At 47.5% G+C, this 23,914-nt stretch overlaps 1 protein-coding gene across 3 annotated transcripts in view; it reads right to left on the bottom strand.

The window, feature by feature from the left end:
* The window catches only part of MVB12B (multivesicular body subunit 12B), a 162,483-nt gene extending 156,403 nt beyond the window's left edge, over positions 1 to 6,080 (bottom strand). Inside the window, exon 1 of one of the 3 annotated variants that reach the window (XM_076009042.1) lies at positions 5,920 to 6,080. In XM_076009042.1, the coding sequence (XP_075865157.1) occupies positions 5,920 to 5,994 (75 nt within the window). In that variant the 5' untranslated portion in view covers positions 5,995 to 6,080. The remainder of the gene's footprint in view (positions 1 to 5,919) is intronic. The other 2 variants (XM_020289478.2, XM_020289479.2) reach the window with 2 other exon arrangements.
* Positions 6,081 to 23,914: the final 17,834 nt, after the last annotated feature.

Genomic DNA, 23,914 nt, shown 5'->3' with positions numbered 1-23,914 from the left:
ATTCATTAGGTGTTTGACAAATGAATGGAATGAAACTAAAGGAAACCTTCCCTGGAGAAGAGCCTCAGAATGAGCCCCCCAGCCTCTCTTTCCCTCCCTCCTCACAGGCCAGCCAAGAACACCCAGTTCCTCCCCTCCAGACCCCCACTCCACCATTACAGTCTGGCTCACATCTGCCATTCCTCTCGAACCTTGTCTAATTGCCCAGCCAGACAGGTAATGTCACTCAGAATCCCAACATCACCCGAGCACACAGTCGCGGCACACACGTACACACGTGTACTCATGCACGTGTACACATACACACACAGCCCTGCCTTGCAGAAGGCTAGAAGACACTTTGCCTAGCAGAATACAAGTTCAAAGGTATGTCATGTCCACCACAGTGCCCAGCTCGCAGTGGGTACTCGATAAATGGATTATGAATGGATGGAAGAGGATAAACAAATGAAATTCCTATCCTCTCAAAATTTCAAGTTTCGCTGGATTAAGCAGGGTACTTAAAGGGGCAGGGGCACCAGTGAGAGCAGACCAGTCAGGCCCCTTCCAGTGAGAGCCCCATGCTGGGGTCGCCAATGCCCCAAGGCAGGACACACTCCAGGAGTGAGCCACCTTCAGAGGAGGGGAGGAAGGGCTGCAGCACTTCTGGGTGGTTCCAGAAGTGGATCTAACTCAGAGCAAACAGGCTGCACGAGGGCCTGGCAGGAGCCAGTGGGTGTGCAGGCTGGCTGCAAGAGGAATGCCCTGGGGAGCTTATGAAACTACAGCCTCCCCACTCCCCTCCTCGGGCTCTGATTTAATTGGCCTAGGCTGGGGCTGAGACTGGATGTGCACAGCCAGGGAGAAGCTCCACGGTCCTGGGTGATACAGCAACAAATAAGACATGGAGCTAGAAGCTGTGGGACAGATCCCAAAAGAAATGGACTACAAATGAGGGTTCACTTCTTCTGCCTAACTGAAGAGCTGGACTCTCTGAAAGAGGGTGCAGCATGGTTTAAGTCCTGCAGGCAGAAGATACAGCATCCACACAGGCACAGTGGTGTGAACACAGACTGCGGGAGGGGGGACTTCAGAGCACATGGGCTCTGAAACAAGCTTATGCAATGCTTAAACAAACAAACTGAACCACAAAACTTGTCTTTACTTTTCTGCTATTTCTAAGGTCTAAGCAATGATGTAGTAGATCTACAGGAAGGAGCAGCCCAGTGGTTTGAAGGAAGAGATTCCCAGGTTTTCCGTTCATATTTCCTCTCCTGCAGCTGAACATTTCTCCAAACAACGCCCGTTCCTTTAGACTCCACGGGGCTCCTTATGCTATTAGCTCAGTGCAGGGAATGGCAGCCAAAGCAGAGGAACGGAAAGGGCGCAGCTTTGGAGTCATTAAGGATCTGAGCTCTAATCCCATCTCTGCCACCTACCTACCTGTGTAACCCTGTGTAACCTGTGTAACCCCAGGCAAGTTACTGAACAGGGCCTGAGTCCCCACCCCTATAAAACTAGAATAGTAGAAAATACTTTATAGAGTTACAGTGTGTATAAAGCATATAGAATTTGCATCAAAAGACAATCAACAGAGAGAAAATGCAACCTGCAGAATGGGAGAAAATATGTGCAAATCATGTATCTGATGAGGGGTTAATATTTGAATCTATAAAGAACTCCTACAACTCGACAAAAAACAAATGTCTTGATTAAAAAATGGGGAAAGGACTTGAATTAACATTTTCCCAAAGATGATACACAAATGTCTAGCAAGCACATGAAAGGAAGTTCACTATCACCAGTCATTAGGGAACTTCAAATCAAAACCACAATGTATCACCTTACACTGATTAGGATGGCTGATACCAAAAAAACCCCAAAAAAAAAACAAAACCCAAAAAACAAAAAAACCATAAAACAAGAACAGAAAATAACAAATGCTGGTGACCATGTAGAGAAATTGGAAGCTTGGTACACTGCAGGTAAAATGGTATAGCCACCATTTTATGGAAAACAGTGTGGCAGTTCCTCAAAAAATTAAAAATAGAATTACCATATAATCCAACAATTCCACTTTGAGGTATACACCCAAAAGAATTGAAATCAGGGTCTCAAAGAGGTTATTTGTACACCCATGTTCAGAGAAGCATTACTCACAAAAACCAAAGACAGAAGCAGCCCAGTGTCTACCTATGGATGAACAGATAAACAAAATATGGTATATATATTCAATGGAATATTACTCAGCCTTAAAAAGGAAGGAAATTCTGACACATGATACAAAATGATATACCTTGAAGGTATTATGCTAAATGAAATAAGCCACTGACAAAAAGACAAATAATGTTTGATTCCACTTCTATGAGGAACCTAGTGCAGCTGAACTCACAGAAACACGAAGTGCAACAGTGGTTGCTGGGTCTGAGGAGAGAAGGAAATAGGAAGTTGTATAATGAGTATAGAGTTTCAGTTTTGCAAGATGAAAAAGTTCTGGAACTTAATGGTACAACAGTGTGAATGTACCTAATGCCACTGATCTATGCACTTAAAAATGGTTAAGATAGTAAATTTTCTGTTGTGTGTATTTAATAATTTTTTAGAAAGCATCTAGAACTGTAGTTCTCAAATTGCAGTAAGCATAAGCACAACCCATGGTGTTTGTTAAACAGATTCCAGGGCTCCTTCCTCAGAAATTCTGATTCAATAAAGTCTGGGTATGAGGCCCTGGAATCTGCATTTTTATAATGCAGGCACATTTAGCTCACTAAAAACTCATTTCTCTCTTAAGGATCAAAGAGTATTCTTTTGAACTTTTAGTTCTGCAAATCAGTATCTCTTTTCACAAAGAAAAAGTCTGTGTTTATATATGCGTGTAGAAAGAAAAAAAAGAAAGCCAGCCAGCCAGCCAGCCAGCCAGCAAAGAAAGAAAGAGAATGAACGAACCCGTGTTGATTCTAGCCACAGGTCCAACGAGATGGCTCTCCAGCCCTCAGGGAATTATGAGCTACAAAGCTCCAGTGTGCAACCCCTGGGCTCCAGGCCCATGGGGCTCTCACATTTCCTCCTAGACAAGCTCCACATCTGACCAGAATCATGTCGAGTAAACCAAACGTGTGCCCACAGGATGTCCCCAACAAGGGAGGTAATGTCAAGCACACCCTGCCATGGTGCTGCCTCCCAGGCAGCTGGAAAGAGGAGATATGACTCAGGCAAGCCCACAGCAAACTGTGCAGACGGTGCAGGGAAACCACAATTCCCAAGGGCAGCCTAGCAAGCAGAAGGCCAAGGAGAGCCAGTGGGGCCAGTGAAACGCTGTCCGGGGAAGGCCTCGGAGAGAATGAGAATGGCCTGGGGTGAGGCAGCTCATTCAAGGAACCCAGGGCTCCCCTCCACAACCCAACCAGTAAAGGAAGCTCTGCTCGCTCAACCGCAGCCAACTAAATACAGTGTTCTCAGGCCAACCACATCCAGCCATGTAGTCATTTGTTATCTTCATCATCATAATAGCACCTTTGACATTTCCCATGCTTGCTTCCAATGCCATCATTACTTTGCAGTGTGGCAAGGATGTCACTCTTTGAGCATGGAGCACTCCCAACAAGCTAAGGCAGGAGGGCCTAGGCCACTTGGATTCCGATTCCCCCAGCAGCCGATCTGCCATGAAACTGATAGAGATTAAGCTCTGGGCCCCTCCCTTACCCCTTCAGAGGCCCTGAGAGGACATCCAGCCATGTGTTCACACAGTTGTGTGGTTTTGTAACATGTACAAGCACAAGAAATCGTATTATTTTCTTATAGCCACCCCCCCACACAACAAATTGTATAAACATCAAATCCGAAAAACTAGAATCTGCCGCTGGAGGCTGAATCCCACTTAAATTTCCTGAAGACTCCCATGTCCTGCAGCGCCAAATGCAGTCGCGTACATTAGCTCATTCAGCCTTCCGGACCAAGTACCCTACTCATGGGGGTAAGGCCGTATTCTTAAGCCATTCTTACATCAGGGAAATAGGGATTCAGAGAGGTTCTATGACTTGGCTGTGGTCACCTGGGGTCCAAGAGGTAGCTTGAGATTCAAACCCAACCCCCGAATCCAAGCCCAGTGTTCTTTCTACTATGCCATCACTTTCTAGTTGTCCTGTTAAGAATGAAATAGTAACCACAAGCAGAAAGGCACTCTAAAAATAAGTAAGTTACTCTTCTCATTAATCAGTTAAGAAGCCTTCTGTAATAACCCATAACTTTTACTACTCCTTGCCATGTGGCAGGCACTGAGCTAAAACTCTTCTTGCAATATGTCATTTACTTCTCACCATAATCCTATGACATAAATACTGCCATTAGTTTCACTCTACAAATGAGGAAACTGAGACTCAGAAAAGTTCATTAGTTTGTCCAAGAACACACAGTAAGTAGAAAAGCCAAGACTTCAGCTGAGGTCTAATTCTAAACCCCTTGCACATAACCACAGCACAACATTCCAGCCAGAAGTGGAGAAAGCCCACCAGCAGGATGGAGGCAGGGCACAGAAAACGCCTTTAACTGAAATCTGGAGTGTGACCTAAAGGCCAGGAGGAAGGAATGAAAAATGGGGATTAGAGAAGATGATCGTAGGTTCAAATAAACCAGTAATTGCCACATCAACTGCTTCACGTGGGCCTTGGTGTCCAGGTCCCAGCAGAAGCCTCATCTCTCAGAGGCCCCATTTAAAGATTCTGAGCATGGCACAATTATCTCAAAGTGGCCACGTGATTTCTGGAGAGCAAAAGGTGTCACCGTCTCCTGTAACTAAACTTCCAAGTACACTGAGTTTCTCAGTTAGTGTAGGCTTCACAGAGCTTATCTTCTAACTTTTCTAAGGCTTTTCTGGTGCAGCTGATAAGATTTGCTAGCCCTGTTAAAATGAGATGGGATCCAGCCAGCTGTCGAGAAATGTACAATGAGATTATATCGAGAAGGAACCACCAGAGACAAAGGCCCCTGAAGAGGAGCTGGCCTGCTGTCTGCTTTTGTGGCAGGAATTGGAGTGGGCTCGGGTTCTTGGGTGGGGGAAGGGAGCAGGGAGCAGAGAAAGGGCAACAGCCATTTGCCTTCCGCCCTTCTGTGGTCTTCCTCTGTGTCTTGCTGAAGAGTTGCATCTTGAATGGTGAGAAAGGGTGATAATTTAGAACAGTTGTGTGTTGGTACCAAAGAGGACAAAGATGCTCCTGAGTCTACCTTGTTCCTCTGTGCCTGCCTTTGAGGATTTGATGTCCCCTGATGCCATGCCACAGCTCTGTCCCAGCCTCTGTCCCTTGTGCCTTATGAGTGCCAGAGTCACTGTAGGGTGCTCACCTACATGCCCACCATCCTCCCAGATGAGTACTCTGGGTCTCATGTCACCTTGCAGACAGGTGCCCTGGGGTTTGGGTGTCCTCTCTGCTATGTCCAGGTCACACAAGTGGCCGGCACCCCAGGTGATGACCGGGGTCAGGTGCACTCGGGTCTCACCCACGTGACCACAGAGACCTGGACCCCAGGCCTGGCCGGTCAAGCGACTGTCCCCAACCTGTGCCCTGGTGGCCGCTGCGGCCTCGGCACAGGTGGGCCAACTTGCCTCTCACACGAGCAGAGGAGGTTTTCGGAGCCCCTCACCTGCCCGGCCGTGGGGGCGCTGCCTGCACTCGGGTCCCCCAGCTCCCTCCCGCCTCCCGCCGCAAGGCCAAACCCTGCACGCCAGCCCAGCCGCAGCGCGCTCTGGGCTCGGCAGAGGCCGCCCGGGCCTGTCCCCGGGGCGTGCCGGGCACGGAGCCCGCAGGCCTCGGCGCGGCCCAGCTCCTCCCGTCCGCCAGCCCCTGGGCCCGGGGCCCGCGCCCGCCCGCCCGCCCGCCCGCCCTCGGGCTGCAGGCCGGCCCGGCCGAGCCTCCGCCAGCCCCGCCAGCCCCGGCCTCACTTAACTGTTCCCCGCTGGGGCGGCGGCGGCTGCGGCGGCGGCGGGTCCCGGCTCCGTCTCACGCAGAAGCAGCTTCTCATCGCCCGGGCGGCGCGGGAGGGGCCGGGCCCGGGGCCCAGGCGGCGGGAGCCGGCGCCGCAGCCCGAGCGCGAGCCTCACCGGGGAGCGGCGGCGGCGGCGGCGGCGGCGGCGGCGGCGGCGGCGGCGGCGGCGGGAGGGGCGGGGCGCGGCCTGGCGGCGGCGGCGGCAACAGCGGCGGCGGCTCCCAACGCGGGCCGCGGGCTCCGGCCTCCCGGCTCCGCTGCAGGCTCCGCGGGAAGCGCCGGGCGGCCGAGGCTGGCTCGGGCGGGAGGAGGGAGCGGGAGCCCTGGCGCCCCGAGCCCGCGCCGCCGCCCCGGCCGGCACCCCGCCTCCGCCGGCCTCCCCCGCGGCCCGGCCCGTCAGCCCCACGCAGGGCCCCGTCGCGACCCGGGCCTCACCGCGCCGGCGGGCGACCCCCGGCCAGCCTCAGTGCCCGGGAGCCCCCGGCCTCCGGAGCCTGGGGCATCGACTATCCCCGCCCCCACGCTGGCCTTTCCCTGGGACCCTCGGCCGGCTGAGCTCTCCTAGGCCTCACTGCATCCTACACCAGTCCTCAGCTCAGCCGCAGGTCCCTGGAAGCCCCCGGCCGGGCCGCGGGCTGAAAGTTGGCCTCTTCTGGGGACACCCCGCCCACCCGGTCTTTCTAGGCTTTACTGAACCGCAGAATCCCTCAGCTCTTCTCATCGCCCAAGCTGACCTAAGGTGAGCTCAGCTAGCGTCTCAGACTAACCCCAATCTCCTAGTAATTCTCGGTCTCCCCTTATGCTGGGCAGGTGATTTACCCACAGAAGCCTAGAGCCAGGTTTATGGGGCTGGCCTTAGGCAAATATCTAGAAGGAGAGTTTTAAGCAGGAATCCTACCCTACAGTACTTGGGGAAAGTACAAGCCGAGGTTAAAGTGGAGCTGGATGAGCAGAGGGTCCAGACCAGGTACCCCAGGCAGAGGCGAGTGTGCTATTTGAAAGGATTCTTGCCAAGAGACTGGAGCATTTAGGAGCTGAGGACCATATACAAAGGTGATCAGCATCAATTTGCTAATACATGGAGTCTTGTTTTCACACATCCTAGGCTTTTCCAAAATAACTGTTTGATCCTAAAGAAAAAGGTGCCAAGCAGAATTGCCTGTGGCGGAAAACACGCTGTGGGGAAGCCATGCAGGTATGTGCGGTCCAAACATCTTTATCACTCAGAAATGCCACTGGTTCAGATGGTTTTACAGCAAGTTCTGTCATACCATCAGGGGACAACTGTTACACTGCCAAAAAAAAAAAAAAAAGAGAGAGAGAGAGAAACAAAAAATTTCCATTTCCGTTTCCCATGTTTGGTGTAACCCTGATACCAAAATCCAACAGAGATAACACCAAAAAGGAGAACTGCAGAAAACTAGAATAGAATACTGTTCTCCAGAGAATTTAATATGTGTTTTTTGAAAAAGGGGTTCTGCAGTCAAATAACTTGAGTAAGTGCTGCAGTCACCTTTTGGAGGGTCACAGTAAGTCAGCATATTAAGGTCTCTGTGAAGTCCAGGAGTAAAGAAACCTGTTCATTTATTTAACCTGGCATTTCCCAAATTCATCTGAGCCAGGACTACCTTTTCAAAACTCAATGATTAAGCTCCAACATGTGACTCACTGCTATAGACCAACTCACTTAATTAATAGTAGTTGTGAAACTAGTAAATAAAGTTTTAGCAATTTGAATCCAGCTTGGTATAAAGTAAGTAAAAACCCACCATGATCAAGCAAGATTTATTTTAGAAATGCAAAGAAAATTCTGTTAGGGAATCCATAAATTCATTGCATTGTTAAAGGAAGATAAATCAGAGGACATTATCGATAGAATAGATGCTTTAAAAACATTCAATAAACTTCAAAAACCATTGACTTATAAATTTCTAAAAACTCTTAATAAACTAGGAAGAAAATTTAAACTTCTTAACAAGACAAAGTTTATCAGAATCCATCAACAACATATTTAATGGTGAAACACTGAAAGTATTCATTTAAGAAACAAAAGGATACCTGCTATCATTGTTATAGCTAAAGCCAATGCAATAAGGTAAGAAAAATAAATGAGAAATGTGAATATTGGAAAGGAAGAGATAAAATTGTCATTTGCTCATGATGTCAGTGTTTCCCAAAAAATCAAAATCAAAAAGAATCAACTAAAAATCTTAGAGGCTTTGGTAAGGTGGTCAATTATAAGGTTAGCACTAAAGTCAAAGTCTTCCTTAAATGTTAAGAGAGAATCCTTCTTTTCCACATAGAGGGACTCCCATTGGAATAAGACTGCTGGCCCCTCTCCACCCTGAGGATGAGTGATTTAGAGGAAGTGATTAGTGAGTTTGGGAGAAGTATTAATAATTGAACAAGAATAGATGCTTCTGAGTTCTGTTTTTGGATTTGGCTGGTTGCAGAGAGCAAATATTTTAATATGCTGTCACTATGTGCTAAGTGAACCTTTTCATGAGCAGAGAGATACTATTGCCCTGCATTGCCTTCAACTATAGAAATAAACCAATTCAGGGAAAAATATAGCAAACTCACTTAGCTACACATCAAAAGCTATACTTTCCAATCAATTATGTCTCTTTCCTGTATCTATGATTCAGTTTGCTCCAAACTCACAAGAGGGAGGCAGGTATTATAATACTTATAGAATCCCCCAAATACAACACTAAATACCAGTGATTTCCATTTAGAAAGATGATAGAAACAGATTATATTCACATTAGCAATGAATATTTTAAGGCATATACTAGGCATAAGCTTAACAAGAAATGGCAAAGTCCATAGAAAGAAAACTATAAAACCTTATTGAAGGACATTAAAGAAGACCTTAATAAGTTGAAAAATATAAAAAAATCCCTGGGCAGGAAGTAGCAATATGGCAAAGACTTCATATTTTCCCAACTTAATTTATAAATTTAATGGAATCCAAATCAAAGAACCAAGATGATTTGGGGGTGAGGTGGGGTGGAACATGACAATTATTTTGAAACTTATCTTGATACTTATCTTACTTGATAAGTAAATATGGGTGAATACCCAGGAAATTTTTTGAAATGGAAAAATGATGCGGTAATATTGGTCTAACAGATAATAAAATAGAATGTGAAAACTTCAGGAAATACAACTGTGGGCCACTAGTGTAGGAATAAACACTTTTATCATATATTAAGTTCCATTCATAAGTGCTTTGTTTTTATCTATTGTAATATTTGTATACAAATATTTTATACAAATATTGCTATTAATATAAAAATAGGTATATCCATTGTATATCATATATTTTTATATAACAGGAATATTCATTTTATCCATCGATCTATTTATATATTCCTATAAAAATAGGATATACAAATTTGTATATTCCCATACACCTTACTCCAAACCATATTATCTGGCCTAGACCACTCTGATAACTTTCTTACTGGTCTCTTGGCTTTGCTCCCCCTCAAACAATAGAAAATAGCAACCAGAGTGATCAAAAACTAATAATGATAAAATGCAGCAGGCACTCCCTTGCTTAGAGCCCTTCAATGAATTTCCATACAATAAAATAAAATTCAAATGCTCCAACATGACCTGCAAGGTCCCATGCTGTCTGGACCTAGCCTGCCCCTCCATCCTCCTTTCAGCTGCTCTAACCACACCAGCTTCCTTTTAGATCCTTGAATATCAAAACTCTTTCCACCCTGGGTGAATGCCTAGAGCACTCCTTTTAGTCTTTACCGGGCCTGGACTCTTCTCATACCTAAACTTTCAGCATACATATCACCTCCTAGGTCCCTGTTGTTTCCATCCATACCGCATTAGTTCATTTCCTGCTTATCACTTATCACAATTTGTAACTATCCGCTATTTGTTTACCTCTTCAGCTGTCACCTTCCCACTCCACCAAAAACTCCATATCTGTTTTGTTCATCAAGCATAAATGTGTCACACATACTAGCCCCTCAGTAAACATTTTATAGATTGGTATGTCAATGTTTAATATGCGCATACCCTTTGTCCCATGTCTAATAATTTATCCAGAGTAAACAATCAGACAAGTGCACACAGATGTAAGTTCAAGGATAATTATTTCAGCATTGCTTGTAATGAGAAAATATTGGACATAGCCTAAATGTCCAGCAATAGATTGAGTCATTAAAAAAAAACTGTACTGACATAGAAATATATCATGGTATTTTGTTAAGTTAAAAAAAAAGCAGGTTATGGAACAGAATGCATTTATTATATGAGCCCATCAATTTTGTATGTGTTTGTGATTATTTATATGTACAGGCAGGCAGTCCCTGGGTTACAGATGACCCAACTTATGGCCTTCCATACTTATGAACGGGCTCCCAAGGTTCCCCATAAAGATAATTTATAATTAAATAATTAAAGTAATAATTCGAGAACTAGTTTCTTTCTAATGTGACCAAACCCACATGGTATAAATGGTATGTTTGCATAGCATCTTTACGTTAGCGGCTAGTCTCACAGATAGATTGAGAAGCACCTGCTAGAAACACAAAAACATGAAGAACCAGAAGATCCAGAGCCAAGGAAGTTTCTGACAGAAGAGTTAGCTGAAGGCTTTCGTCTTATTGAAGCAGGATTTGCTAAGCTTGAGGAGCATGATCCTAACATTGAGCAGTTTACACAGCTTTACTGTGCAGTTAGTGAGAACATCGGCTGCTACAAGTCCATTTATGATGAAAAAAAGGAAAAGGTTGTGCAAACAACCCTAGATACCTTTTTCAAGAAACCATCTTCAGTGGTCAGCTCCCCTCCTCCAGCCACAGAATCAAATCCTGATTTTCCAGCACCCACTCCATCCCCTCCAGCGCTGCCTTCATCATCGTCCATTTTCCAATGAAGGTCAGCTATCTTCTCGCCTCAAAAAAGCCCTTTCCAGTAAGCAAGACATTGATGCAAGATTAGGTGAGTGTTAACCTTTAATACTCTTTTTTTGAAATTTCTTCTATCTCCTATCTAAACTTTTTGTATAAGTTTGTTGTTATGTCCTATTTGTTTGAATTAAAAGAAAGAGCACAATAGTTTCTGTAACTTATTATTACAGTACAGGAGTATCATTATTATTACTACAGTATTAACTGTATTATTAATACCACATGTGAGCCATTATGGTATTGTTATTATTATTATTATTACTATATATGTGCTGTTCATCAGGGATCCAGTTACATACAAATCTGACCTAAAAACGTTTTTAGGAAGTACTTTGTCCATAGCCTCTGGACCACCTGTGTTCATATATGCATAAAATACTTGTAAAAATATATACTCGATGTAAACTGTTTAACAGTGGCTGTCTTGGGGATAGTTTACATAGAGACTATCATTTTCTATATTATCATATTTGCATCACTCAGGAATATGGATGTAAATAACAGAAAACTCAACCAACAGTAGCTTGAACACTAGGCATTTATTTCGCCAGCCAGCAGTCATCTTCAGTCTTGTTATGTGCGAAATGAAGCCATTAAGAACACACATCCATCCACCTTTCTCTGATATCCTCAGCTCGATGTCTTTTCTCCACAAGCGTGTTGCCTCATGGGCACAGGTGTGCTTCCTGGGCTTCAGGTGCCATGGCCTCCGAGAGCAAAAGCTTTCCCAGAAACTCTCCCAGCATACCTGCTATGATTTCATTGGCAAGAAGTGGTCACATGGCCCCTCCGAACTGCAAGGGAAGCTGGGAAATCGGCTTTGTGGATTGCAGTCAGCTCCTGGGACTGGCCATATTTCTAGGCCAATTAAAAAAAAATTCACTGTTCCACTATCAGGAATGAAGGCAATTAAGGTTTAAAAAAATGTAATAATGAACATATATGACCTTTCTAAAGAGGAAAAAATTGTCAGTGCATTTCAGACATAAGATCCTAGAGGGTGATCAGTGCCGCAGATGGTACTTGTTCCGAGAGAGGTGGCGTAAGTGTGGGGGACTATGCCGAGCAGGACTTCTCGCTTCTCAGGCTTCACCTGCACGGGTCGAGGACCAACTCGGGCAGCTTCCTGGAGCTTAGAGCCCCACTACTCACTTTTTCCCTCTGTGGCCCTCCGTAAGGGCTCTCTCAACTAATAAATACGTCATGACTCCTAGGGCTGCTTTTCTGGTATTGATCCGTGGGAACTAGAACAGATTGATTCTGCCTTGAAAGAGTGAGGGTGAAATCTCATCAGTTACGAGTCTTGCTGGCTAAACAGAACTTGTCCCTGATCTGCACAGTTTTGATCTGATCTGTGCTCTCAGGCTGGACACAGATGCTAGTAGGAGCAGAGAGCAGGCAGGTGGGTTTAACGTGTTTGTGGGACAGGTGTGTAAATGCGGCAACATAGTGAGACCCCTGTCTCCAGGAGAAATTAGCCAGCTGTGGTGGCACCCACTTGTGATCCCAGCTTCTTGGGAGGATGAGGCAGGTGGATTGCTTGAGCTCAGGAGCTATGAGCACGCCACTACACCCCAGCCTAGGAAAGAGTGAGACCATGTCTCAAAAATATATATATATATGTACATATATATATGTACATATATATATATATGTACACTATGAAGTCCAAATTGTACATAATGCTCAAAACAAACAAAAGAGAATTTGTGGAACAAACTGGGATTCTCAGGCAGGAAGTCATAAAAGTCACAGGGCAGGAACTTTTCCAGGGCTGTGTACCCACTGGCTTCCCTTCTGCCTGTGTGTCTGCCTTTGTCCTTTGTCCCTTCTGACAGACCACCTTTCATCTTCCTGTCCACAGTCTAACACAGCTGCCATGAGGGTGTCTTCAGCCCACCTCAGTCCCAGTGACCCACGGACACAGCCAAGGCACCCCTAAGCCCCAATTCCAGACTTACGGGGAGAGAATCTGATAGGCCCAGTAAAGTCAGGTCTACCCAGTAAAGTGGGACAGAGGGCAGGGCCCCATGGCATCTGTCTGCCCACTCCCATGTGCCAGGCACTGTGGCCGGCACAGGTGGGCTGAGGGGTGCGAACCTCAGGAAGGTCAGGGCTGCAGATGTGGTCAGGAAGCACTGAAAGCAGAGACCCGGACACCCCAGGACTTCCTTTACCTCAGCTTCCTTCCCTCTCATCACAGGCCTTCTCCCTCCACATGGGCAGAAACAGACTGCTGGCAGTTTTGTTTTGTTTTTGTTTTTGGAGACAGGGTCTTGCTCTGTTGCCCAGGCTAGAGTGCAGTGGCATCACCGTCGCTTACAACCTTAAACTCCTGGGCTGGAGTGATCCCCCCACCTCAGCCTCCCAAGTAGCTGGACTATTGGTGCACAAACCATCTGCCTACGTCTACCTCCCAGTATGCTGGGATTACAGGCATGAGCCACTGCACCCAGGCTGCTGACAGTTTTATATCTTCCTATTGCTTTGACCACTAAATACGAATTGGCTGTCTAAGGTTTATTTTTAAAATCCCAGGAAAAGATTCTGATTGGCCTCACTATAATCAGGTGACCATCTTGATCCAGTCGAGGCCATCTAGAAGGATGGGGTCATAAAGAACATGGCTGCTCCTACAGAAAGGTGAATTGCCAGGTTCTGGGGAAATCAGCCCATGTATTTATTTGTGCTACATCGTGACTGTCTGTTTGCTCGTCCCCTCTCCTCTCCGCCACCCACCCCAACTGGTTCTCGAGCTCAAGGAGCATGGCTATGCCATCTCTATGCCATCCTGCCCCACAATTAGCATCTAAACCCTCTGCCTCTACCCTTCTAAGCCTTTCCCACATTCCTACCCATTCCAGGGAGCTTTCTTAAAAAAGAAAAAAAGATCCCCTCTACGTTTGTGTGCCTGCTTGTGCAGGCGGTGGAATAATTGCTCTAAATTCACATGGGCCTCCTCTGGGGTTTGAACTCTGTGCCCAACAGTTTGGTTCTCCATAGGCCAATCTTCCCAGTAAAGATTTCAAATAACCCTTTCTCTTTGAAGAAACTGGCCCTAGCAAGTCAGAAGCCTATTGTCTTTCAGACTCTGCCATTGATTTTTTTTTTTTTTTTTGGTCTTCTTGTTCATAGATTTTATTTTTTAGAGCCATTTTAGGTTCACAGCAATGTTGAGCAGAAAGTAGAAAGGTTGCCATTATATGCCTTGCTGCCCTCCTTCTAATCTTCCCCACTGTTAACATCCGCGCTGGAGTGGTGCATTTGTCACAGCTGATGAACCAACACTGCGCAGCATTGTCACCCAAAGTCCACTGTTTACGTTGGGGTTCACTCTTGGTGTTGTACATTCTGTGGGTTTGGACAAATGTGTAATGATATGTATCCACATGTATCACTCTGAGTAGTTTCTCTCCCCTAAAAATCCTTTGTGCTCTGCCTGTTCATACCTTCCTCCCTCCTAAGCTTTGGCAAGCACTGATTGTTTGCTGTCTTCATAGTTTTACCTTTTCCAGAATATCATATGGGCTGAAATGATGCAATATGCAGCCTTTTCAGGTTCTCTTCTTTCACTTAGTCCTGTACGTGTTAAGTTCCCTCTACGTATTTTTATTTCCTCTATGAGCTATGTATAGCTCATTTCTTTTTAGTGCTGAATAATATTCCAGTGTCAGGACATACCATAGTTTATCCATTCACCTACTAAAGGACATCTTGACTGATTTGCAGTTGGGGTGATTATGAATATAGCTGTGAAGGTTTCTATTCTCCTGTGAAGGTTTGTGTATAGATGTAAGTGTTCAGCCCCTTTGAGTAATACCAAGGAGCATGATGACTGCTGGCTAGTGTGGTAAGAGTGTGTCTAGTTTTCAAGAAACTGCCAAACTGTCTCCCATGGGAGCTGCACCATTTTGCATTCCCAGCAGCAACGGGTGAGCGTTCCTGTTGCTCCGCACCCTGCCCAGCGTTTGGTGGTGTCAGCGTTCTGAGTCCTGGCAGTGGTAACGGGTGTGTAGCAGTATCTCGTTGTTTTCATCTGCATTTCTCTGATGACGTGCAATGTGGAGCATCTTTCCATGTGCTTATCAGCCATCTGTCTTCTTCTCTGGTGAGAACTATCTGTTAAGGTCTTCAGCCCATTTTTTAATAGGGTTTGTTTTTTTTTTTTCTTACTGAGTTTTAAGAGTGTTTCGTGTGTTTTGGATAACAGTGCTTTACCAGATACGTCTTTCGCAATTTTTTCTCCCAGCCTATGGCCCATCTCACCCTCTTGACACCATGGATTTTTTTTATGATAGTGGTGACCTTTGAAAACGGGAAGCAAAGAAAGTGGCCCTTTGTTTTTGCTGTTTGGTTTTGGTTGTGTTTTGTATCACTTCTTCCCTGAGCTACTTACTAAGCCTAACTTCTACAGAAGGAAGAGGCTCAGGTTGTGGTGCTAGAAGGAACTGCCAAGGAGAAGACACACTGGAGAATCTTTCACAGTATTTATCCATGACGCGAGTGCGATAATGCAGTGTGAAGTAGTTTGCCAGGGATGTCGATACCTGTGGTCAAAGTGCCTTGGGAACAGTGGGAACAGGAATATTTGTTCTCCCGGGAAGAAGCTGCAGAGAAAAAGGTTGTGCAGGCTGGTCCTTGTGGCCCGAGGCATGGTCCACAGGCAGGCACTTGGAGTGCTGTGCGGATACACAGGGGCGGAACGGAAGGGTGAGAGGTCTCCAGGGTCGGTGCGAGGGGTGCGCGGCTGGGAGGGGAAGGTGTGGGGTTAGAGCCGTGGGCTGCACACTGTGGGAAGGGTCTGGTGTCCCAGGCTGAGGGCCGGTGGGAGCCACATCCCACATCATCACAATACAAAAATAGCTTTCACTCCAGCGTTATGCTGCTGACTCTTAAGTTTACGCCTCTAGCCCAGTCCTTTTCCCTGAAAAACTTACCAAACTTACCTGTCCTACTGTCTTCCCGACTTGCCTGTTTGGATGTCTCCGGGGCAGCCCAAATGCCACATGCCTGTAACTCAGCTCCTGCTCGTCCCTCACCTCCTCCTCCCCCGCCATTCCCACCTCATCTCCCAGGAGCTCCACGGCCCGCACGCTCAGCCGCACCCGGGGGGGGGGCCAGCTCCAGCGCCTCTGCTTGTCTCTCACACCCTCACGTCCAAGAGACGTCCTCGTGGCTCCGGGCAGCCAAGGAGGTGCCTCTGCTGGGCTTGCGTTCAGCTGTGTGGAGGACGGCAGAGCGAGGTCCCTTTGAAGGATACATACGAGTTGGCCAGGCAGAAGACGGCAGCACGGAGGCTTAGGAAGGAGGTGCCCCGGCAGAAAGGACATGTGCAAAGGGCACAAAAATAGGACAGGGAGGTCTTGTGTGGAGCTGGCAGGGAGATCAGTCTGACTGGAGGGCAGGGGGCTGGAGGGCTAGAGAAGCAGATGAAGTCAGCTCCTGCAGGTCCTGGAAGATCCTGAGGGTCCCCCAGCTCACCCTTCAGGGCCCCCTGTAGCCTGTCACCAAGCAGCCAGCCATGTACTGCTCTCCCTGCGTTCACCAGGCTTCTGCCCATTGCCTCTGTGGCCACCCTCAGCTCTCAGCATCAAAAGTCCCTACACCTCTATGTTTGGCTCCAGCCCTCAGCTCCTGTCATGCACCCAGCCCTGCAGCCCCAGCCCTGCAGCCCCCAGCCCTGGAGCCCCCAGCCCTGCAGCCCCAGCCCTGCAGCCCCCAGCCCTGCAGCCCCAGCCCTGCAGCCCCAGCCCTGCAGCCCCAGCCCTGCAGCCCCCAGCCCTGCAGCCCCAGCCCTGCAGCCCCCAGGCCTGCAGCCCCAGCCCTGCAGCCCCCAGCCCACAGAGCAGCGCTTGTCAATGAGACGAGAAGTGCAGATGGGGAAATGAGGAAAACAAGGACGATGTGGCGTCATACAAACAATTGCATGTGTGCCTGTCTGCTGCCACATCACATAAAAATGACTGGACACATTGAATGTGAGTGAGGTGTTTGGAACACTCTGGCTTAAAATTTAAGCTACATTGTATGCACAAAATTCACTTCGGGGCCCTGCAGGGAAAGACACCACGGACAGGTAAGCCGTTATTAAAATAAGAGGCCCATATGGCTGCCAGTTAAGAGGGACGCTGTGTGAATGTTAAGACACCACAGCAAAAAGAGAGAAACTGATTTTAAATATCTCCCACATTGAAAGTTTTGAGGGCAATTCTTTGAATGAAAGGTGGTAATTCGTTATGAAGCAGCTTCTCACAGAGGCAACTCCATGTAGTTCCACAGTGGGTCACAGCGCAGATTCACTTATTTAATGATGATAAAAGATTCTCGTGGGCGACTCCAAAAACCCAATTAATGTATACTACCTGTGCATGTCCAGCTAGCGTGTCTGTGCATCTGTATGGTGCATGTAAATTTGTCCAATGTCTTTTCTATGAATGTTCTTTATTGTGTTATTATTTCCTTCCAACTGCTAAATATCGAGATGCTCTTTATTTTATGAAGTGATGGTGACAGCATATGTACCTATGAGACAGAATAACTCTGTGTTGGTTTCTTTGTAGGCAACTCTTTGTTGGCCTCCAAATTATTTTTTGGAATTTACCGGTCCATGAAATGCCAAGGTCTGTGAATCAGGGCCTGCCCAATGAAACATTCCCTTTTGAACTCATCACTACAAGTGTGACCTGAATGTCCCTCCAGAACATGACTTTCACTGTTTGTTTTTTTGTTCCAGGAAGTAAATTTGCCCAGCATTTAAGACCACACATGACAAACTCAAAGGGGGCATGAGTTAGGCAACAATTATAGAGCCTGATCATAGCTGAAACTCCCACCACTAAGGATTTACGTTTTCCACACTGTAACCAGAGTGCCAGTTGAAATATAAATCAGATTGTGTTGTCTGTGGTGGAGACTGTTGGAGTCTCCAATGTATCTGTGTGCTCCTCCACATTTCCCAGCCTCCCTTGGAGTCTCGTTGCCATGTGACTAGGTCTGGCCAATGGGATGTGAGCAGAAGGGATGTGCGTTACTGCCAGGCTCAGGTGGGTGAGTAAACGGAGTGCTTTCCCCATTCTCTTGTCCCCTTTGCTGTAGTTGGGGTATTTGACCCTGCAAACCTCAGTGTGTTGCAATGTGGTCCCCCATGTTGGAGGTGGGGCCTGGAGGTGTTTGCATCATGGGGCAGATCCCCCATGACGGCTTGGTGCTGTCCTCAGGGTCATGAGTGAGTTCTCACTCTATTAGTTCCTGCAAGAGCTGGTTGTTAAAAAGAACCTGGCGTTCCTCCCCCCCCCCCATCTCTCCTGTTTCCTCTCTTGCCATATGATCTTTACACACAACGGCTCCACTCTGCCTTCCACTGCGAGTGGCAGCAGCCTGGCGCCCTCATCAGAAGCAGGTGCTGGTGCCATGCATCTTGTACAGCCTGCAGAGCCATGAGCCAAACAAGCCTGCTTTCTTTATGCATTACCCTGCCTCAAGTATTCCTTTATAGCAGCACAAAAATGGACTAAGGCATCCTTCTACCTGTCCCCAAGTAGGTAAGCTCAGGGTGACCCTGAAGCTACAAAATGATGGAGCCACAAGGTGGAGGCAGCCTGAGCTCCTGTGTTACAGCTTAGAAGAAATCCTCCAGATACATGGTAGACTGAGACATAGCAGAGAAACAAACATCTATCAGAGCAGGCCAGGGAGATTTTAAGGCTTATTTGTTACTGTAGTAGAGCCTATCCTATTCTCATTGATATACTACTTGCTAAAATACCCACCAGTGCCTTCCCATTGCATTTAGAAAAAAATCCAGAATCTTTTCCGTGGCCTATAAAGCCCTCCGTGTTGTGGCCCTGTCTGTCCCTCAGGCGTCCTCTCCTGTCCTTTGCTCCCACATCCACCCTGTTCTAGCCGTATTGGCCCTTGAAGGATGCTCACACACCAAGCTCCTTGCTCCTGCTGGGTGTTTGCACTAGCAAATCTTTCTGCCTGGAATGTTCTGCTGCCGGATCATAGTTCTTGATATTCTTCTCAACTCAAACCCACCTCCTCAGAGCAAACTTCCCTGATCCTCTATGTTGAAAAGCCCCCATTTGTCATTCTATTCTGTCAAGTTTTATTTTAATTGTGGCACTTATCACTACTGATCACTACCTGATGTTTTCTTTTTTGTTTAATTGTTTGTTTCCTGTCTTGTGTGTCTCGTTTGCCACTGGATCCTAAGTGCCCAGCAAAGAGCCCAGGGCACAGTAGGGCTCGATATGTAATTGTTGAGTGAGTGGATGAATGAACAGATGATGCACCTCTCTGCTTCTCCAAGTCTGCCAAGGAGTTACCTATGCCTGCTAGGCAGCAGGACAGTGTTCCTGTTATCTATTGCTGTGTGACAGGCCTTCCCCAAACAGTGGCTTACCATGACCGCAACCATGTGTTGTGCTCATCAACCTGGGGCCTGACTGGGTTTTGCAAAGCAGTTCTCAGTTGAGGTCACTCATGAAGTTGTTTTTAGGCAGTGACTGGGGCCTAAGTCATTCTGAAGACCTCTCACACGTCTGGCTCCCGGACTGGGGAAACTCAAACATCTGGGGGTTATATCACTGACCAGCTGTGTGACTTTAAGCAGGTTACTCAATCTCTCTGAGCTCCAGATCTTTATTTTAAATTAGGAGCAGAAATGATAATAGCACCTGTCATTTACTGCATATCTGTTATGTCCCAGGCACATAGTAGATGTTATATGCTAAACTCTTTGCACACCTGTCTACGTATACTTATAACAATCTGTTTTGTAGATATTTCTGTTACAGGATCTATTCATTTTATACATGAAAAAACTGAGGTTCAAAGAAGCTAAGTGTCTTACTCAAGGAAATACAGCTAATTGTGTCAAAGACTTCTAATTAATGTAGTGCACTGAGCCAATAGCTCAGACCATTCAGGCTGCTATAACAAAATACCGTAGACTGGGTAATTTTTAAACAATAGACATGTATTTCTTACAGTTCTAGAGACTGGGAGGTTCAAGATCAAGGTGCCAGCAGGTCTGATGTCCTGCAAGGGCTCTCTGCCTCATAGGTGCTGCCTTCCTGCTGTGTCCCCACACGGCAGGAGGGGGTGGCAGCTCTCTGGGGTCTCTTTTATAAGGGTGTCACTCCCATTCACAAGGGCAGAGTCCTCATGACCTAATCACCTCCCAAAGACCCCACCTTCTTACATCATAACTTTGGTGATTAGGTTTCAATATATAAAGGGGGGTGGCGTAAACATTTAGGCCACAGCAGCTAAGATGGGAACTCCCCCTTCTTTATCTATACACATTAAAATACGAGATAAAATATGACCAAAACATGTAAATGCACAGTTGAGTTCAAAGCCAAGAAAGAAGAGGCACCAAGAACCACAGAGGAACTCGGAGTTGGGACAGTGAGTGGGGGACTCACTGGGGATGGGATGGGTTGGGTGCCTCAGGCCCTGTGAGTGCAGTGGCTGGAACCGAGCTACATGCATGAAGCCAGGAGCCACAGAGAAGTGCTCGCCAAGGGAAAGAGGGACAGAGCTACTCTGCCCAGGACTCTTACTGTCTTTCTGATGAGCAGTCAGCGGCCCCAACACAGTTAGTAGAGCTGGGGCCCCCAAGTGACATGGCTAAGTCAGGCCTGGGGCAGGGATTTGACCTGGCCACTCCGTAACTGGCTCGTATACTGATAATCCGGCACCGTTGATTTATTTTAGCATTCAACTTAAACCATCTTCAGACACCTCTCTAGCTATTTTTTCTAGTTAGTATCTACTCTAAAAGTCTGTCAGAACTGACAAAAGATGGAGAAAAAGGAAACTTTGGGAAGTAAACAAAACACTTGTGAGTCAATGAAAGGTCAGAAATGGAATCGTAATGGCCATTGGAATGCTCGGGTTGGAAATCACTCCTTATCAACACTTGTAGTTCAGGCCCAAAGCCAAAGTTAGATGGGGACTTTGGCCCTCAAAGAAATTTGTGGCAACAGAATCAGGATGCAAAAGACATTACATAGTATGACTTACCATGTTTCCCCGAAAATAAGACAGGGTCTTATATTTATTTTTCTTCAAGAAGACACCCTAGGGCTTATTTTCAGGGGATATGTTTCTTTTTTAAGTACAGTACAACAATCTACATTTATTCAAATATAGTTAAGTCGTCTTCTTCTGGAACATCATCATAACTCTCCAAACCCCGAATTCCATCCTGAATTTCTCGCAACTCTATTTCCTTTAGAACCATTGGCCCCAGTCTCTCATGTCGAGCAATAGAGCTCTCATGGGGCAGATGAGAAGGGCTCCTCACCTTCTTTTTTTTTTTTTTTGAGACAGAGTCTCGCTTTGTTGTCCAGGCTAGAGTGAGTGCCCTGGCGTTAGCCTAGCTCACAGCAACCTCAAACTCCTGGGCTCAAGCAGTCCTCCTGCCTCAGCCTCCCAAGTAGCTGGGACTACAGGCATGCACCACCATGCCTGGCTAATTTTTTGTATATTTGTTAGTTGGCCAATTAATTTCTTTCTATTTATAGTAGAGACGGGGTCTCGCTGTTGCTCAGGCTGGTTTCGAACTCCTGACCTCGAGCAATCCGCCCGCCTCGGCCTCCCAGAATGCTAAGGATTACAGGCGTGCGCCACCACGCCCGGCCGGCTGCTCACCTTCATAACCGCTCCACAATGAAATGCAGGGGTTTGCAGATACGCTGCACAGCCACGCCCATCACTAGGTCTTATTTTCGGGGTAGGGCTTATATTGCGCAAATGCTTAGAAATCCTGCTAGGGCTTATTTTATGGATAGGTCTTATTTTCAGGGAAACACGGTAGGTAAGAAAACAGTAAATGTGAGAACTAGAAGGGGAAGAAAGGAGCTGGTCTCAAGGACACGTCTAGGTCATGCTGGATCCTGAAGAAGACAGCATTGCAGAAATTAGAAGGTACCAGACTTACAAATGAACAAGGACAGCAGCTCGACCTATCAGAACTTCAGCAGAAAAAATTTGCCTGCTGGTCTGCAAAAGAGGCAACACGTCTTGCCCTTCACCTGGGCGGGAGCAGAAAAAGCAAACGGGAGCCCAGGGCTGCCCAGCTCTGCAGTGTAAAGCCTGAGCCACGGGCACTCGCCCTGCGGAATTGATCAGCACTCTCATCCGGGCCCAGAGGAAACCTCGGCTCCCAGGTAGATGCCACATTCAAATTGCTCGGAAGATACAACCCCAGGCACACAGGAGACGAGGGAAAACAGCCCCACTTTAGTGTGAGTTAATAGACAAAAATTACAAAGCACACAAGGAATTAAGCCACTAAGAGAAAGACCCAGTGGGTGCAACCAAGGGGATAACTTGTACCCCAAGATCTGGAAATGAATGAACAACCTCAAAGAACTGTGCATTTAAGCCTGTTCTATGAAATAAAGGGAGGGATGAAAACGTAAGGCAAGAACAGGAGAGAAAGGAAAAAAAACAGGCCGGTGTTTGGCGGAGCTGGGTCTCAAACCCAAGCCGGCAGCTGAGCCAAACCAAGGATGGAACTTAGTGTCTGGGGTGAGGGGAGACGTGGGGACAGAACCTCTGTCCTGCCTAGCCCCTTCCTGCCTTCTTCCCCAGGAGAAGTCTGCTCCCTGGGTCAGGAGCCGCCAGGGTCCAGGTGTCTTATCTGCCATTGGTCTTCCAAAAAGAATAGATCAAAGTGATGGATGGCACGTATTACAGGCCAGTGGTGCGGTGGCGAGGGTCCTGGTGCGATCGCCCTGGAGGCAAAGCACAGGGAATATTTTATCATTCGATTCAATTCAATTCAATTCATTCATTTCTTAACCAAGCACCACTCCCAGGATGAGCTTAGTCAGGCAGAGCTTAGTTCAAATCTGGCTGCTATAACCTGACTACTGGGTCATTGTGCCCCTCTGGGTCTCAGTTCCCTCAGCTCTTAAATGGGAATAATAATGACTGCCCCAGCTTGCATGCTTGTAGGGAGGAACAGAGATGAGTCCTGTAAGGAACCGAGCACACTCTGAGTGGGGACTGCCACCGAGGGTCACAGCCACACCACTGCCGCAGGCCTGGCGGTGCACAGGTTTGTTTCGGCTGGAGAGGAGGGGTGGCAGAGCGAGTCCGTGCTGGAGGGGCCGGCTGTGCCGAGACAAGGGGGCCTCTTCATGGTCCCCACTCTCCCACGCCTGCTGCCTCCTCCTCCGCCAGCCCCCGCCAGTGGATTCCCTCAGTCGCGTTGTTTTGCTTCTGTATCTGGTTTTGTGACAGTTTTGAAGACGCCAACATGCCACAGAATGCACACGGAGCCGGCCCGGCCTCAGCTGCCGTCCTCGCACCGGCGTGCCGGCATATGCTTAGCCCGCTGCCCTCTGCTTTTGTAAACGCTCTGTCTTCTTTCGCATCTCAAACTAATGTGCTCCTGCCCTCCCCTTCCAAATCCTGCCTTCCAGCCACATGCCCATCGATGGCGGATTTCACATCACGAGCTGGGACCCGCATTCCTAGGGACACAGGGGTGAGCACATGGCACTCTCACGGGCCCCAGTCTCACAGACCTGCGATGTCCCGGATTGCGGAGTCACTCACAGGCACACCCACTGCACAGTCGAGTTGACACGGAATGTGCTGAGGTCTCGGGAGCACAGGCACAGTGACAGCCAGGGGCCCAGCCCCGGAGACGTGCAGGACAGAGCCCCTAAGGTCAGACACTCAGACGGACACACAGACACACAGGTGTATGGTCACGCGGCCACAGGACAGCCCCCCCAATCACAGACATTGTTAGGGCTGAATTGTGTCTCCCAAACTCTTACATTGCAGTCCTAACACCCACTGCTTCACATTGTGACTGTGTCGAGGGGGAGGGGCTGTAAAGAAGTAATTAAATTAAAATGAGGTCAGTAGGTGGGCCCTAATCTAATATAACTGGTGTCCCTGTAGGAAGAGGATCTGAGGACCCAGACACACGTGGGGGTGACCATGTGAAGACCTGGGGAGAGGACAGCCACCTGCCAGCCAAGGAG

This window comes from Microcebus murinus, chromosome 12 (genome assembly GCF_040939455.1).
Source record: "Microcebus murinus isolate Inina chromosome 12, M.murinus_Inina_mat1.0, whole genome shotgun sequence".
Classification (NCBI taxonomy): domain Eukaryota; kingdom Metazoa; phylum Chordata; class Mammalia; order Primates; family Cheirogaleidae; genus Microcebus; species Microcebus murinus.
Note: the sequence above shows the minus strand (reverse complement) of the source record. Positions and strands in the feature narration are given on the sequence as shown.